The sequence below is a fragment of the Protobothrops mucrosquamatus genome, unplaced genomic scaffold (assembly GCF_001527695.2).
Source record: "Protobothrops mucrosquamatus isolate PMUCROS unplaced genomic scaffold, P.Mucros_1.0 scaffold2988, whole genome shotgun sequence".
Taxonomy (NCBI): domain Eukaryota; kingdom Metazoa; phylum Chordata; class Lepidosauria; order Squamata; family Viperidae; genus Protobothrops; species Protobothrops mucrosquamatus.
This window is the reverse complement of record NW_015389008.1, coordinates 43,688-59,727: the sequence shown is the minus strand read 5'-3', so window position 1 is coordinate 59,727 and position 16,040 is coordinate 43,688. Positions and strand designations below refer to the sequence as shown.

The 16,040-nt window shown below is 37.0% G+C and overlaps 1 protein-coding gene across 1 annotated transcript in view; it reads right to left on the bottom strand.

Annotated features, from left to right (window-relative positions):
* Positions 1-14,094: 14,094 nt before the first annotated feature.
* KIF26A (kinesin family member 26A) overlaps positions 14,095-16,040 on the bottom strand; it is a gene marked incomplete at its 5' end in the record, with an annotated part of 36,632 nt that continues 34,686 nt past the window's right edge. Inside the window, one exon of the mRNA XM_029286154.1 lies at positions 14,095-14,273. Within this exon, the coding sequence (XP_029141987.1) occupies positions 14,095-14,273 (179 nt within the window). The remainder of the gene's footprint in view (positions 14,274-16,040) is intronic.

The window sequence follows — 16,040 nt, the reverse complement described above, 5'->3', positions numbered from 1 at the left end:
CTTACCACCAAGCACTTCAAAAGCAATGCGGATGAAATTGGGTGAGATCCGTTGTTCTCTTTACCCTAAGTACTTTCTTTTCTTGTAAAATCTGCCTGAAGTATCTTTCCCCCTGTGAGGAGAGAGGGAAGGAAATTTCTATCCCACCCTCTAAGAATAGTGGCAACTGACTACCCAGGGGAATTAAAATATTAAAAGAACAACTTTAATTTAATTGGATTTATATGTTCCTGAAACTTAGGGACCAAAACTTTTTCTATTTTTATTGGAGACTTTTGCTTTTATCTACAAAAAAGAAATAAAATTGGAAAAAAAGATTATAAAAATTTGGGACTTAAAAATCCTTAAACGGCATCAGTGACATCCTGTGGTGATGTTTGGTATTACAACTTGTTATTTCCTAATAGAGACTTGGCTCGAAGCCCAGACCTTAGATAAGACTCTTCTGACCTTGGCACCACCTGTGAGAAATTCAGCTGTAAGAGAACAGCTGGGTGGCATAACTGGCCTACTTGAACTGTGAATGTAAATCCTTATTGACTTTCAGAGTTATAGGTGGGGAATTGCCTTCCTATCTCTTTATTTGAGGAATATTGGTTACTATATGAGATGATGAAATACCTTGGACTATAAAATCTTGCTTGACAAATGATTTCTACTATAAAGACTATTTATAAACATGTGTAAGAGATGGATGAAGACCAGGAAAAGATCCTTTCCATGTTGAAAGCAATACCTGAAACCATTCTTTCAGCTTGTGATAAAATAAGACCCAACATAAAAGATCAAGATGCCAGCTTAGATAGACAAACCCAAACTTTGACTACAACCAAAGAACCAACAACGCAGAAGAAAACAGAAGAAGTGGAACAATCAAATAGAAAGATAGAGGACTCAACTGACCAACAAATACAGTTAATGGAAAATCCAGAAAAGGGAGTGACAACATTGAAAATGGAAAAGACTTTCTATATAAATCATAAGAAATTTGAGAAAGAAGAAGAACAGATTGAATGGAAGATAAACATATTAGGACAATTATAGGAAATTGGAATAATAGGGAGACAACTTTATGAATACAAATGGGCTAGTCCTTCCAAAAAATGGCAATTAAATGGTCTCCATTATTTCAAATAGCATATACAATAATAGAGGGAGATCTATTTGACAGTCTAAAAGCACTGATATGGAAGCCTAGTTGGCAAGGAAGAAAGCCTGAATAAGGCTGAAGAAAATTGGGGTTTTGATTTATTAGAGGGGATTTCATATTATTAATTAGAGGGTTAAAGGGAGAAGTTGAGATAAGGGGAATTCTGGTCATTATATTTAAAATATTTGGAAATTAGTTGAAAATAAGGATTTTATCTGTTTAATATTTAAAAATTAGACCTAAAAGAAAAATAATTAATTATTATGAATATGTTTGATTTATTGATTAACCCAGGTAATATATATAATAGTTTTGATTTATTAAAGGGGATATTGTATTATTAAGTAGATGATTTAATATGGTGGGAAATAAATAACTTTTAGGAAATAGAACAAGATTATATTCAAATAGATAAAATGTGTATTTCGGATATTAGATTCTGTTATAAATTGAGATAAGGGAAATCTTGGTTACCTAAAACTTGAAAATTATAAATATCAAAGATTAAATTGGAATATTGATGGGAAACTAAAAATTGGGAAAAAATTAATAACAGGATATGGATTGTTTATGAAGATTGAATGTAAAAAATAATTAAGATATGTATAAGTTAAAAATTTATTGATAAATTTAATAATGATGTTTTTACTGAGTTGATATAATAAGAACTGTATTAGCTTAAATATGAGACAGTAAATGTTAAGGGAAAAAGAGAGGAAATATTTGATGTTGTAACCTGAGATTTGTACTAAAGATTTTGTTATCAAACTATTGATTAACCCAGCTACCATGTTGCTTTTTAAATACTTAAATGTAAAATTGGGAAATTAATAAAATATTATTTTTAAAAAAAGAATCAAAGGCAGAGATAACGTCAATTAAAGTGACATAGAGTTGTTTTGTATGCCCACTGGTGTATTTCAATCAATGGACAGAAAACTTCATTGTTAATATGTACCAATGACATGGCTCTTATTTCTTATACTAATCTTCTACTGGCCATATGTCTTAACTATGAAATGGAAAAACTGAAAATAAATTATAATAAAACAAGGGTAGTTGTTAGGGGGAAAATAGTAGTAAATACAAATGGAGAATTAACATCCAACAAATATAGCAATGTCCCTCTGTGGAATATCTGGACATCAGCTTTCATAAGTCCCTTTTATGGAAAGCCCACTTGTCTACTCACTTGGCAACTGACCAGCATACGGTGGGTGCTATTCTGATATTTTTTTATTCTAAAGGAAGGCAATTGGGAGCACTTAAAATATTACAAGGCAAGTTGGTGGCACAGATGCTGTGTGGTGTTGAGATTGGAGATGAGATGAGAAGGTCATTGCCCAATTGGAAGTAGTCCAGAGCAACTTCATAAGGAAAATCTTGGGCCTCCCCCAGGACACCCCTGCTGTTTATTTAAGGATGGGAGTAGGACTATCACTGTTAGAATATGCCTTGCATTGCTGGGGCACTGTAAGAAACGAAAAACTCTTCAAGAGTCCCATCTTGCCAAGCTCTGCTTTCTCCATTACATAACTGGGAATCAATGGACCAAACATCTGTCACCTATTCTTCAAATATATTCCCTATCACACCTTTGGGAGAATTTAAATCTAGAATAGAGAAAATATTTTTTGAAAAGGATGCTAATAAAGATGCAACTGTACTGTAGTATAGTCATCTAAATTTTCATCTCGGTGTCTTCATTATAAGAAACATAGAAACTTCTCCCAGTATTTGTTTAATATAACCAGTGCTCCACTGAGCATAGCTTTAACGTCCCTTCACTTGCAGAGGGATGCCCTCCACATATCTTGAAGAGAGATTTTGTAAACCGCCCCCCAGTTGAACAATGTCTCTGTCCTTTTGGTGTTGGTCAAATGAAAGATGTTATTCATTATGTCCTGCACTGTACTATTTATAAGGAGATCAGGGCCAAGTTATTAATGGTACATAAATTTGAGGACTCTTATCTTGAAAAAAATGAACTATTTTATTGCACATGTATTTTCAACTGCCAGCAACCAAGTTGCTATTTTTGCACTGCTGTCATTTAAACTTAGAAAAATAAACTTAAATTCTTAGATGTACTGTAGCTTTGGCTTTACTTTGTTGTAACATTTTAATAGTTTTATTATGCTATCTTATATTACTGTTTTATTATTTTATTTTATTTTGTGGTATACTTATGTTAAGATCTGTGGTTACAGCAATACATTTATTAACTTAAATATAATACCACATTGCTGCTATGTGATCTCATCTTTGAAATTCAACTGCCACAACCCTGTTAGCCTTCAGGAAGCATTGAAGACCTGGCTGTTCCCTTGGGACCAGGATGTTGGATGAGCTCATCCTGAGGGATGTAGGATATGCTGCTGTATTCCAACTGTGGAAACTAGCAGTTTGTGGGGAATCAACCCACTTACCAAGGGTTTTCTCTTTGCCACACAGACAAAGTGGTTCAGAACCACTGAAACCTGGTAGCAGAAGCGCAGATCAGCTGTCAGGGCTCAGCAGAAGCGCCAGGATCAGGGAAGGAAGGAAGGAAGGAAGGAAGGAAGGAAGGAAGGAAGGAAGGAAGGAAGGAAGGAAGGAAGGAAAACATGAACAGAAGAGAAGGAAGGGAGGGAGGGAGGGAGGGAGGGAGGGAGAGAGGGAGGGAGGAAGGAAGGAAGGAAGGAAGGAGATGGGAATGAGAAAAGGAGGCAGGGTGGGAGGAAAAAAGGAAGGAAGAACAGCCCCCCTGCTAATGCAGCCCTCAATGAAATTGAATTTGACACCCCTGATATAAAAGTTTGTTAAGTGAATCTGGTTTCCCCATTGACTTTGCTTGTCAAAAGTTGAGACACTGCAGCCATCATAAATATGAATCTGTTGCCAAGCATCAGAATGTAAATCACATGACCCTGGGAATGCTGAAACAGTCATAAGTGTGAAAAATGGTCACAAGTCACTTTTTTCAGTGCCGTTGTAACTTCAAACAGTCACTAAGCAAACTGTTGTAAGTCGAGGACTACCTATACTTTATCACTTTTTTCGTGGTTTTTTTGGGGGGTCATCAAGTTTTTGACACCTTGGGGCAACTGGTGTTAGTCGGATATTGCCATATCCTAAAGTGGTTCAATGGATGAAAAGGTTGAAAAGCCCTGCAAAAGAACAGACCTATCAAGAGTTATGTTCTGCAGAGCTCCTGCATGTCCTTTCTGTTACGTGTTGATTGACATAGAGAAAAGACCAATAAGTACATTAGGATTGGCAAAGTACTTGCAGAAAAACAAGGCAGCTTGAAAACATCAAACAAAGCTGTGATTCCTTTAGCAACAATGGACAGTGGAAAGAGTATGCCTATCCTGCATAATAGAAACCGATTGGTTCAAAACCACATGCTACTATATTACATGCCTTTGCTAGCAACTGCCTGTGCTGTGTGTATATTTGTGGATTCCTTTTTTTTTATCAAGCCATGTTTTACCTACCAAAAAATCTACAGAAATTCTATTTTTCCCTTGTTTTTTGGGGGTTTTTTTGCCCATATATATATATCATGTTTATACTGCATAATGCTTTGGTTTCCACCATCACTTATCCTTTCTGGTTTGAAGTTATTTAGCACTTTCTTAGTAAGAGTCATTGGTAATTGATTCTGGCTACCCAATCCACAGTGCCCTATCTCTGGTGCAAATTTAATAAGAAAATAAAGTAGCTCCATATATCAATGAATTGTGGATCAGGGTGCTTTATTCCATACAAGCTTAGGCTGCCAAGTAAAAGTTCCATTTATTTGATATTACATCATCCAATAACTTTTTTCCTTAGCCATTAAACAACAACTAAGCTAGTCATTTGTGTATTTACTCAGAAGTAACTCCCAGAGGAATGTAGAAAATTGCAGCCCAAGAATTGCAATTCTGCAATTTCAAAATACTGATCAATATATCAGAACCAGAAAAATGGACGCAATAGTTAATGTTCTGCAGGGAAAACACTTATTTAGAGATATATTTCTTCTAGAAAGTGCCATAAATCTGAACAAAAAAATAGCATACTGCCTCAAAGTATTAAAAAAAAAGTTAAGCTTTTTATTATAATATGTTACTTGGCAACTTATTGTTAAAGTGTTAATGAGTAAAATGTAGAAATTAAGAATGAAAAAAGTAACAAAATGACTATTAGGTCTGTGCAGATCCTTTGAAAAAGATGCTTCAGAATACATGGGAGGTGTGAAGCCTCTTTCTGAGGCCATTAAAAGAGACATTTCTTTTTCCATGTTTACCCTGTGGCTTCTTTGGAAGCTGCTCCCAACTGTAGCATCCTTCATATGCATGTGCACTTTGTTTTGCATTCTCCCTGTAATGGTCTGTGGGAATGACCTTGGGGGAATAGGGGAAGAGCTGCAGTCTAGATATCATCATGCAAAAGATATCTCAACTCCCAACAGCAGCCCAGCATCTCAGAAGAGACTTTCCCTGGTTTGGGGGAGAGTAAATTTAAAGGAGGAGAGAAGTGTTTTCCAACTTGCAACCGATGTCATCCCTTTGTGGTAGTCCAGGAAGAAGCACAAACCATGAGTACTAACATCACCTAACGGAAGTCTAAAAGCACTTCTCCCCTCTTTTACTTTTGCATTCTCTTTTCCTTCTGTGGGCTGAGATACATTTTGCATGATGGTTGTTTTGGCTTTGGCTCTTCCTCTTATTTCCCCAGATTATTCCCTTAGACGATTAGACTTCCCTAGCAAAGCAAAGTAACAGACAGGCAGGAAGCATCACCTAAAGCAGCCATGTGGATCTGGTTAAAGATGTTATAATGACTTGAAAAAAGAAGCTTTGTGTCCCATGTCCAGACAGTTGAAAGTACATATTTCAAAGCATTTGCACAGTTCTGATGACTATCAAAGAGCTCTGAAAAAGTTGTATGCTAAGTTATGTTCATGCTATGGATCAAGATCATGTGGCAGTCTTTTCTCTGACTGACAGATGAGGGTAAAATCCATTAGGAAAGGGAACTCCCATTGCACAAAGAGAAGTTAATTTACACGATACTGGATCTCAGCCAGAATGTCTTTATTAAAGCTAAGCACGATTTTCTTCTTTGCTTCAAGTGACAGCACTGGAAGTATTTCAGAAATGTAATATTTTAGCAGCATAACTATATAATCACATAGACTAGGCATAGACTAAGTAGAATGCGGTTCAAATCCCTAATCAGCCAGTTCATTGGGTGAATTGGGGCTAGTTATAAATCTCTCCATCCAGCTGACTTCCCAGGTTTGATGTCAGGGGAATAAAATTAGAAGAAACCCCATAAACACTTCATTGACACTCCCATAAAAATATTGAAAATTAATGCAATAAATAAATAAAATAAAAGAATGTTACATAACGCAAGAATGGCAGGAAAAGGAAATGATTAGGTGATTTTTCTATTTCTTGGGCTCAGTAGCTACCTGTCCATTTAGTTCACTAGTAAATCCAATTGGATATATTAGTGCTGTAAACTTTCTTTTCCCAACATACAATAACCCATAAAAATAACATAATAGCGTAAAGAGGATATAAGGTAAAATCTTATAAATACATAGGCTATCATGGACTTTTGCACATTCATTTATAGATTCTTGCCTAAAGCAATTTTGTTTATCTGTCTTTCATAAGAAAATAGATCTTTGTTTCATTTGCTCCTCCCTAATTTCTTGATTTTCTGTCCACCTTGCCCACCTTCTTTATTTTGAAGGGCAAACCCTAAGCATCCCAGGATAAATTTGTATTATTGTGGTACAAGTTTCCCTTCCCTTCCATTTTCCTTCCCTTCCATTTTTCTTTCCTTTCCTTTCCTTTCCTGCTTTACTGTTATTTTTTCCCAAGCACCAAGTCTGCTATGCATGCCCAAAGTGGAATCCTGTGCATCTTCCCTTGAATGAATCCACCAGCCTGCAATGAGAAAGACTTCTTTTTGGCTTAATGCTTTGGACAGCGGTCATTGGACTACACAATCCGAAGGTCAGCAATTACATTTTCCCTTCCTAAAGGCTTGACATGTGATACAGACAAGCTAGAGATTAGATCTGAGGCCTTTCTTTTCTGCATCTATAATAAAACATACAGTAACCTGTATCTTTCCCTCCAAGCAATGATTTTTAAAACAGATAACAAAAGCTTGCAATCAAAACAAAAACAGCCCGACAATAAAAATACAACATAAATTATTTTTTAGAAAGGAAGAAAGAATATAATAGGAGAAAAAGCAGCCGCAATAACAATAACCAACTCCTAAGAGCTATAAAATCAAAAGCCAGTCTGAAAGAAAAATCTTCAATTTACTCTTACAGAAAATGCCCTCATGGATTTTGAATATATTGAGGAACACAGGAGATGCAATCTTAACAAACACTATGCATGGAATTGAAAGTGAAAGTCAATATAGTAATGTTCCTGCATAAATCCATGATAAGGCTGCAAGGTATGCTCTATTCTAGTTACTATAACTAAAAAAGGCTGCTGTAGAAGTGAGGGGGGAGACGCTTAAAATGATTAGGTGGTTACAGCAACATTTCTGACAAGTGCAGACAACCAGAAGCATTGACAATGCTTAAAGCACAGAAGTATTTATTGTTGCTACCTCTAATACAAGAATCTAGTCAATTAATAGTCAAAGCTAAATTGGTGCTGGATAAGGGTCAGCAGAATCCATGGGAGGCTGGACTTAGGTCACTTGTGGTAACACAATGACTCTAAACTGTTAACATATTTAATCCCACCTTCTAGATCAGCTTGCTTTTCTCCTACAATTTCTGTGAGGAAACGCTACAGCTTGGAGCTAAGCTGGATAAGAGAAGAGAAGATCAAAATACATACAATTTTGCATGAGAAAATGAAAATAAAGAGCAGTTATTTCTCCTCATCAACTATATTGGAACTTAACACTGAAATTAAATGAAGGAAAATTCAGATCTGTTCTTCTCTATACAATTGATAGATAAATAGTGGAATTTGCTGCTATAATGACAGTCACTAGTTTAAGTCGGTGCTGGTATTGACCCATAAAACCCTACATGGCTTGATTCTGGGATATCTTAGGGACTACCAGTTCCGTGTGGAATCTGCCCAACCTGCATGACCCTGAGAGGATGCTCAAGGTCTCCTCCATTTTTCAGTTCAAGAGGGAGGGGCCCATATATATAGTCACTGTCATATTAAATGATAGTGCAAAAAGACTATGAAACTTCTGAACATGGTGTTAAGGTTCCCTAATGTACCTGCTTGGGCCCTGGATCCCATGCTGGATTAGATGGACTCTTAATCTCATCCAGCAAGGCCCTTTATAGATTTCTAAAAGTTTAAATCCCATTAGATTGAGGATAAATATCAAAGCTTTGTTCACACAACATACTTAAACTTACTTTGCTTAATCATGATTAATTGAATAAATCAAAATCAGATGGGCACAAAAATATATGAACTCATAAACCAGAGTTTAAAAAACATAATGTGAGATCTCAGAGTATGCTAAGCACTGGATTAAAATGAGAGAGAGAGAGAGAAACATAGTAGTCCTCGACTTATGACCGCAATTGAGCCCAACCTTTCTATTGCTAAGTGAGACATTTGTTAAGCAAGTTTTGCCCCATTGTTAAGTGAATCACTATAGTTGTTAAGTGAATCACTATAGTTGTTAAGTTAGTAACACGGTTGTTAAATACATTTGCTTTCCCATTGACTTTGCTTGTCAGAAGGTTGCAAAAAACAATCACATGACCCTGAGACACTGCAACTGTCATAAATATGAACCAGTTGCCAAGCATCTGGATGCTGCAATGGTTGTATGAAAAATGGTCATAAGTCATTTTTTTTCAGTGCCGTTATAACTTTGAACGGTCACTAACTGAACTGCTGTAAGTTGAGGACTACTGTACTATGACAATATGAAAATAGGTGCAGTTAAAAATATGTACGATATTTACTAATACATTAGGGGAAGTTATTTTCAAAATTCTGGTGTGACAGTCAAAATGGAAATAAATATTTTTTAAAAATCCATCCTATTTCTATCCATATCACGGATTATAATAACAATTGAGAGGTGGCTATAGAGATCTTCTGTTCAGTAGTTGCCAGGAAATAGTACTAGAAGCTCACTGACTTCCACATTTGTTAATATCAGTATTTGTAATGGAAAGACTTCACAAACTTCCATTTGCTCTATTTGCATAAGAGATCCAGAGGTTTTGTTCAGAAAATGATAATTGGTGGGGACTAAAATACAAAGTAGGATGGGGATCTTTAGAAAGCACCAATACGGCCTTCCCCCATCTGAGTTTCATCCAGAACTGTGGAATTCATCTCCCGGCATTCTAAGCAATGGCTATGTTGGTCAGATGAGATGAATCCCACATATCCAGAGAGCACTAGTTACCATGGAGGTGATCTATCTGCAATCAGCTCAGACAGTCTGATGGAAATCATTTCCCTTCCTCGATTTCCTGCCTGAAACTTCATTGTGACTTAAAGGCCAAAAGATGATATGTAGAATTCCAATTTCCTGCCCAGCTTCTATATTTAATTTCTTTGATTGATCTGCGTGCAGGAAGGAGTGAATGTGGTGAACCTACGCTTTCCCTAATTCTTTTTAAAATCATTTTAAAAAATCATTCACATATATACTGTGTAACCACATTTTTCAATCATTGGCATCAATTTATTTGGTGGATTTTAAGATTTTAAAGACAACAACTGCATAGCCCCAGTCTCTGTGCAGTGATTTGTGCCTGAAAAAATCTTTAAAAAGCAGGGAAATAGATGGAAAGAGTATGGTATTGTTGTGCGCCACCCAAAGTTGTCTTCAGTGAGATGAGAGGCTATATAAATATGATTAATAAATGCTTCCCAATCCATTCATCATAGACCACCATTCATCTGCAACTAAAGATATTACTACAATATAAATTGAACATACCATTCCTAGGTTGCCCTTTGCAAGTCTTGAACAAAATTTCATTTCTACTATCCAGTGACAGAATCCTGCTTTCATCCCATGAAATTCTTGGATTGCATTGTACTTTTTCTCTTCTGCTTAAGAGATCAGCCAATTGATCTACTTGTCTCAATTGTAGTCTCTTTTTGCAACAAGAATTGATCCCTTTTAACTGATAGCTTGGTGCTTAATGATTTTGTAATTGAGGCTGTTTACCTTCTGAGTAATTGTTATTTCTTCAAATAAGTGTATGAATACGAAAGGAAAATAATTAGGATTTATAATTATAGATTGAGCTTTCTGCTAACTCCACAGAAAAGCACAGAAAATTTATACACATTTCATGCTGCAGCTGCTGTTGTTATTCTAAATTTTAGTTGATCAATTCATCTTTTCTTATATTCAAGTGCCTCATCCTTGGCATTTTACAGCATATGAATGCATTCTATTATTAAAATGTCTCTGTCCTTTTGTTTTATAAGATGTAATGGATGCTGACCAATTCATGCTACAGGTAGTTCCTCAACTTATGACACAAATGAGCCCCAAATTTCCATTACTAGGCAAGACAGTTGTTAAATGATTTTTGTTCCATGTTATGATCTTTCTTACCACAGTTGTTAAGTAAATCACTGCAGGTGTTAAGTTAGTAACACTATTAAGTGAATCTGGTTTCTCCATTGACTTTGCTTGTCAGGTCGCAAAGGATGATCACATGACCCTGGGACACTGCAACCATCATATACATGCCTATTGCCAAGTGTCTGAATTTTTATCATTGGACCATGGGAATGCTGCAATGGTAATAAATCACTTTTTATACTGTTATAACTTTGAACTGTCACTAAACAAATGGCTGTATTATATTCCCTGAATTTCTATTCTTTACAGAAGAGATATGCCAACAATGGTCCCCAATGTTTCCCACATGCTCTTTTACTGCTGCTCCTTCCCATATTCCAACTTCTAATGATAGGTTTGGATCCAATTATGAAGGATGGATATTACTAGATTCTATCCTAGCATCCAAAAACTAACATCTGGCATTTCAAAAAAGGTTATACTATACATCCGCAACCACCACCACCACCAATAATTTTCTAGTAGTATGAAAGTATTACACACACACACACACACACACACATTCTGCTAGAGAGACGTTCCCCGAAGATGAGCTCCAGCACAAGTCTGAAAGCTTGGAAGACTAAACCTCTGGTCCTGGTGACCAACCCAGATTGGATCAATGTATTACTTAATATAAATCACAGAGATCCTAGCTACTATGTATGTATTTTAATTAACATACATTGAACTTTTTATTTTTACTTATTCGTATTTTGCCTTTATTATTTTTACAACTAACTCTAGGCAGCGAACATATCCAACATATCTTCCTCCCTCTATTTTCCCTACAACAGCAGCCTTGTGGGGTGAATTGGGCTGAGGGAGAGTGACTGACCCAAGGTCACCCAGCTGGCTTTCCTAGCTAAGGGAGCACTAGAACTCCCACTTTCTACCCTGGTGCTTTACACTGGTTCTTTTAAGGATGACAAGTACAAGTGTTCTATTCCCTACTGCTATAGAAGAAAAAGGTACCCATTAAAATTAAGAAAACAGCAATAGACAAATCTTTTTATTCACATGGAAAAGCTGAAGCAAGCCATTGTTGTATACATTTATACAAAGGATCTGGAGGGGAAATGCAACCCCGTACATAGTAGGATGACAGAAAATATGGTTCCCTATGAAATGCAATCATTACATACACTATCAAACTTTTCGAAAAGTTATTTTGTTTGGCAACAATTTATCAACAGTCTCCACTTGAAAGTGGTTTTATTTAAAAAGAATAGAAAGAAAGGGAGAAAGAGCACAAAATTCATGCAGCATGTCTAGAAACAATCCTGAGAGTTTGCCTTCCTTAGAAAAACTGTAAAAAGATATATTTGTCTTTCAAAGTTCATAAAATGCAAATGCTATATTTATTGTTAAAACTATACAAAAATATGGACTAACTTAATAATTACCCCCCTCCCCCAAGAAAACATTATACCCCACTTCTGTGCGATTTTGGCTGTAAACAGAGGATTAGATCCAGCCTGGTCATAGGATACGTAGACCCACTGAAATCAAAGGAAATGAATTTATTTCAGTGGATCTGCTCTTGTGACTAAGTCTGGAACCAACTCTTTTTTTCCTGCACTCAGAAGAGAGAAAAGCCACAGTGTAGTTAACAGACTTCATCAAGTTAGGTTAAGGCAGGGGCTGGCAACTTTATACTCCACCATCCCTCCCCAATTCAACACGTCATTGGTCCAAGATTGAACAATGACCAGGCACCCCAGGCATGTTCAGTGGGACAGTAATTATGGTGGGAGGAGCTTTTCCAATGGTAAAAAACAAGATAGATATATTGGGGTAAGAGATTCCATGATGCCAACCCCTGGTTAAGGAATTCTAGGAAAGGGGGATAGTAATGAATGCAATTAATTATCAGAGTTAGGGCAAAACTATATAATATACATACACGTGTATAAAAGCTCTCATAGCTCTTTTCTTCTAGTCAAAGAGATTGGAGGCCATTTTCAAAAGCAAAACCATGATGTGGTGCTTGACCCATATCCTACTTGATAATTTGCTAGCTCAACACTCTTTCTAACAGCTCTACAACAATGGAGTAAAGTGTCACTGTTGAAAATTTTTCTCTCCCAAATTTGATTTGACTAGGAGTAGAAACCACTGGGTCTTTTATGGAATCATGTTTGTGCAATAACATATAGGTTGTCCTTTATTACCAAGGCTTTCATTGCCTATCTCTTATGGCAGACCTACCAACAAGTAATCTCAAGCCACTCTGAGCTTTGTAGTTTAGGAATGTTACCCATGAAATTACTTAACTGGTTAACCTATTTATTAGAACTGCTGTCTGATAAAAGAAATATTGGCCAATCAACTATTTGAGTTTTGGCTTGTTACTAATCAATTAATTCACTAATCATTTAAATGCACATAAATAAAAACAAAAAGTCTGAAGAGGAAAAAGTAATGTATCTTTTTTTAAAAAAACACATGCACAGGTATGTTGCAATAAGCACCACCTGGGAACAGACATTTCTGTGTATGTAGCAGAGAGAACTGGAAATGCCACATGCCATCCTCAGCTTTTCCTTGTATTAAAAATAGGTTTAAACAAAAGTTTTAAAATCTGCTGCTCAGTTAATCAGGAGGCACCTTTTTAATCAGACTTATGGTGTTTTCATTGACAAATGTAACCAATCAATCTATTAAACATTTCAGCCCTAATATTTGTATAGAAAAAACATGGAAAAAGCGTGTTCTGAAAAAGAGTATCAAAACTGAATACAAAGCAAGTGCTCCAAAATGTCATTATATACCTTTCCAATAGATAATGTTCATAAAAATATATCAAATCCTAAACCATGAAAAAGCAATTACAATATAATTTTTTGTTGTTGTTCTGCTACATAAACCAGCTTTTCCATGAAACAAGGAGGCAAATTCAGGTGTGAAAACATAATTATTGCTTTTGCTACAATTTTTGTTTTGTTTTTACATATAGTCATAAATTACACTATACAGTAGAAAATATTTCATAGGAATACATTTTATGATTTGTTTTGATTTGCTGGTTTCAATTATAGGAACAAATAAAAAATTAAGGAAACAAGTCACAAATGAATGGTAAAGGCACTTCACTTTTCAAACAGTTCTCAGCGTATTCTTCTCTGCTTTTCTCTTTTAGAAATTATGGTAAGCTTTGTACAATTCATAGATTGTTGAGGCACCATAAAGGTTTAGAACATTCCAATTCCTTGACAGTTTCTGGTTTCCACAACATTCCTTGTCGCAATAAATTCTCACGCCTCCACCTTCACTTTCCAATACACCTATTTTTTTCTTCCTTCCTTGAAAGTTTGGTTTCACTGCCTTAAATCCCTTCACAAAAGTTTTCAAATTTCCACTTCTTGTGCTCCATCCTGGATGTCATTGATTACTCCAATATCAAAGCAGGTGACTATCATGACATGCGACTTGCACAGATTCACACATTGCTCTAGTTCACTTGTCACTTGTTCTAATGCCTCCAGATAATCTTGCGATTCCTTATCAAGATCAGGATCAACCTCAACTAGTAGCATAAAAAACAAACAAAGAAAATGTTTAATATCCAAGCAAGTATCTAGAAATAATAACAATCTTAAACCAGCATTATGCATTAAGAATTTCTAAGAAAGGAGGTTCCAACAGGAGGGATCTCTTTGATCAGTCTATCCCAGGCACCTAATGAATCTAGTGGGATTCCAAAGGAACTTAGAGTTCCTAAATCTGTTGCACAGTTCAGTCAAGGTCTTAGCTACTGCTTGGAATAAGCAGGCAATGGCAGCCTTAGAACAAACTGGACTCTGTGTTATGGATCCCAGAGGGTCCCTTGATTTTTGGAGCAGCTCCAGGAGAGGGCCTAGATCCCCCACCCTCCCAGGAAAATGAAGCATTCAAGAGCCTGTGTTAAAATCTATACTGTGGTGATAAGGTGGCACAACATAGATGAATCTGCTCCCAGTTAAAACTCTGGCTGTGCTGGTCCTATGGAGTTGCTGAATTCTGCCACCTGTTTGTTAGATCCATGTCCTTCCTGGCTGATTCAAGGTCTTCTAGTAGGTAATATGTACCTGGGTCCAGAAAGTGGTAAATTATTCTTTACAGCAGCAGTCCCCAACCTTCCAAGCTCCACTAGGTGGTAGTGGGGGAAGGGGATGGTTTCACATATGTGCCTGCCACTTGCACAAATGGAGCTTCGCATGCTCAGCTGCTGCTTGCCCAGCCCAGTTCCCAATGGTATTGGTTCATGGACCAGGGGCTGGGGACTCCTGCTTTACAGGATGGACACTTCTGCATGACTGCCCCCTTGTTAAGAGATCAACACTGGACCTAGTAGTACTGCACAATTTTTGTCAAATCTTCAAGCTTCCTTTTGTGGAAAGGTTGCTGAGAATGTGGCAGGCCCATATATTCAAAGGTCTGTGGAAGAAGCAGATTCTCTGGACCCATTATAGCAGGGGTGTCAAACTGCCAGCCCGTAGGCCGGATGCATCACGCAGAAGCCGCACCCACCCCATTCTCGCCAATGGCAAAACAGTCCCGTCATGTGACGTCCTGAGTTTGACATGTCTGCATTATTGTGAGGAAGTAGTACTAAGAGCGTACTGTACTGACTGTGCACATGGAGGATCTCTGGGGGCTCAGGATAGGGGTGGTGGATTCATCTGGATGCTATTTGATCTCTCAGTGGCTTTTGATACCATCAGTTTTGGTATCCCACTAGTCCAGCTTAAGGGCTTGGAAGTGGGAGGCATTTATTTGTTTAGTTTATATGGTTCTTCAGTGAGTCTCCTGCTTCCTCCAAGACCAGTTTCAGACAGTGTTGGTAGGTGCAGAGTAGGTAGGTCTAGGTGTCTACTTTATGCAGGGCTAAACTCTCTTTTCACTTCTATTTAAATATCTACTGCTGAGTGGGGTGATTTGTCTGCATAGTATAAAACATACTGATGATAGTTGTATACCTTCACCTGAAGCTATCCAAGTGTTGCTGCAGAGGTGATTTTTGAGTGCCTGGAGGCTGAACAAGTCAAGATGGGAAATAACTAGCTCAGGTCAACCATTACAAGATATTTGCCATCTAACTCTAGCTAAGGTTACTTTTCGTCAGTGTATGCATAATCTGGTGTTCTCCTGGAGTTACCACTCCTCTTAAATACAAATTGCAGTTAGGAGAACCTTTTCACAAATAGATTTTATATCCTATCCTTGGTCAGGAGGCACCTCTCGTGATCACTGAAGCTGTCAGAGGAGGAGGAGGAGGAGGAGGAGGAGGAGGAGGAGGAGGAGGAGGAGGAGG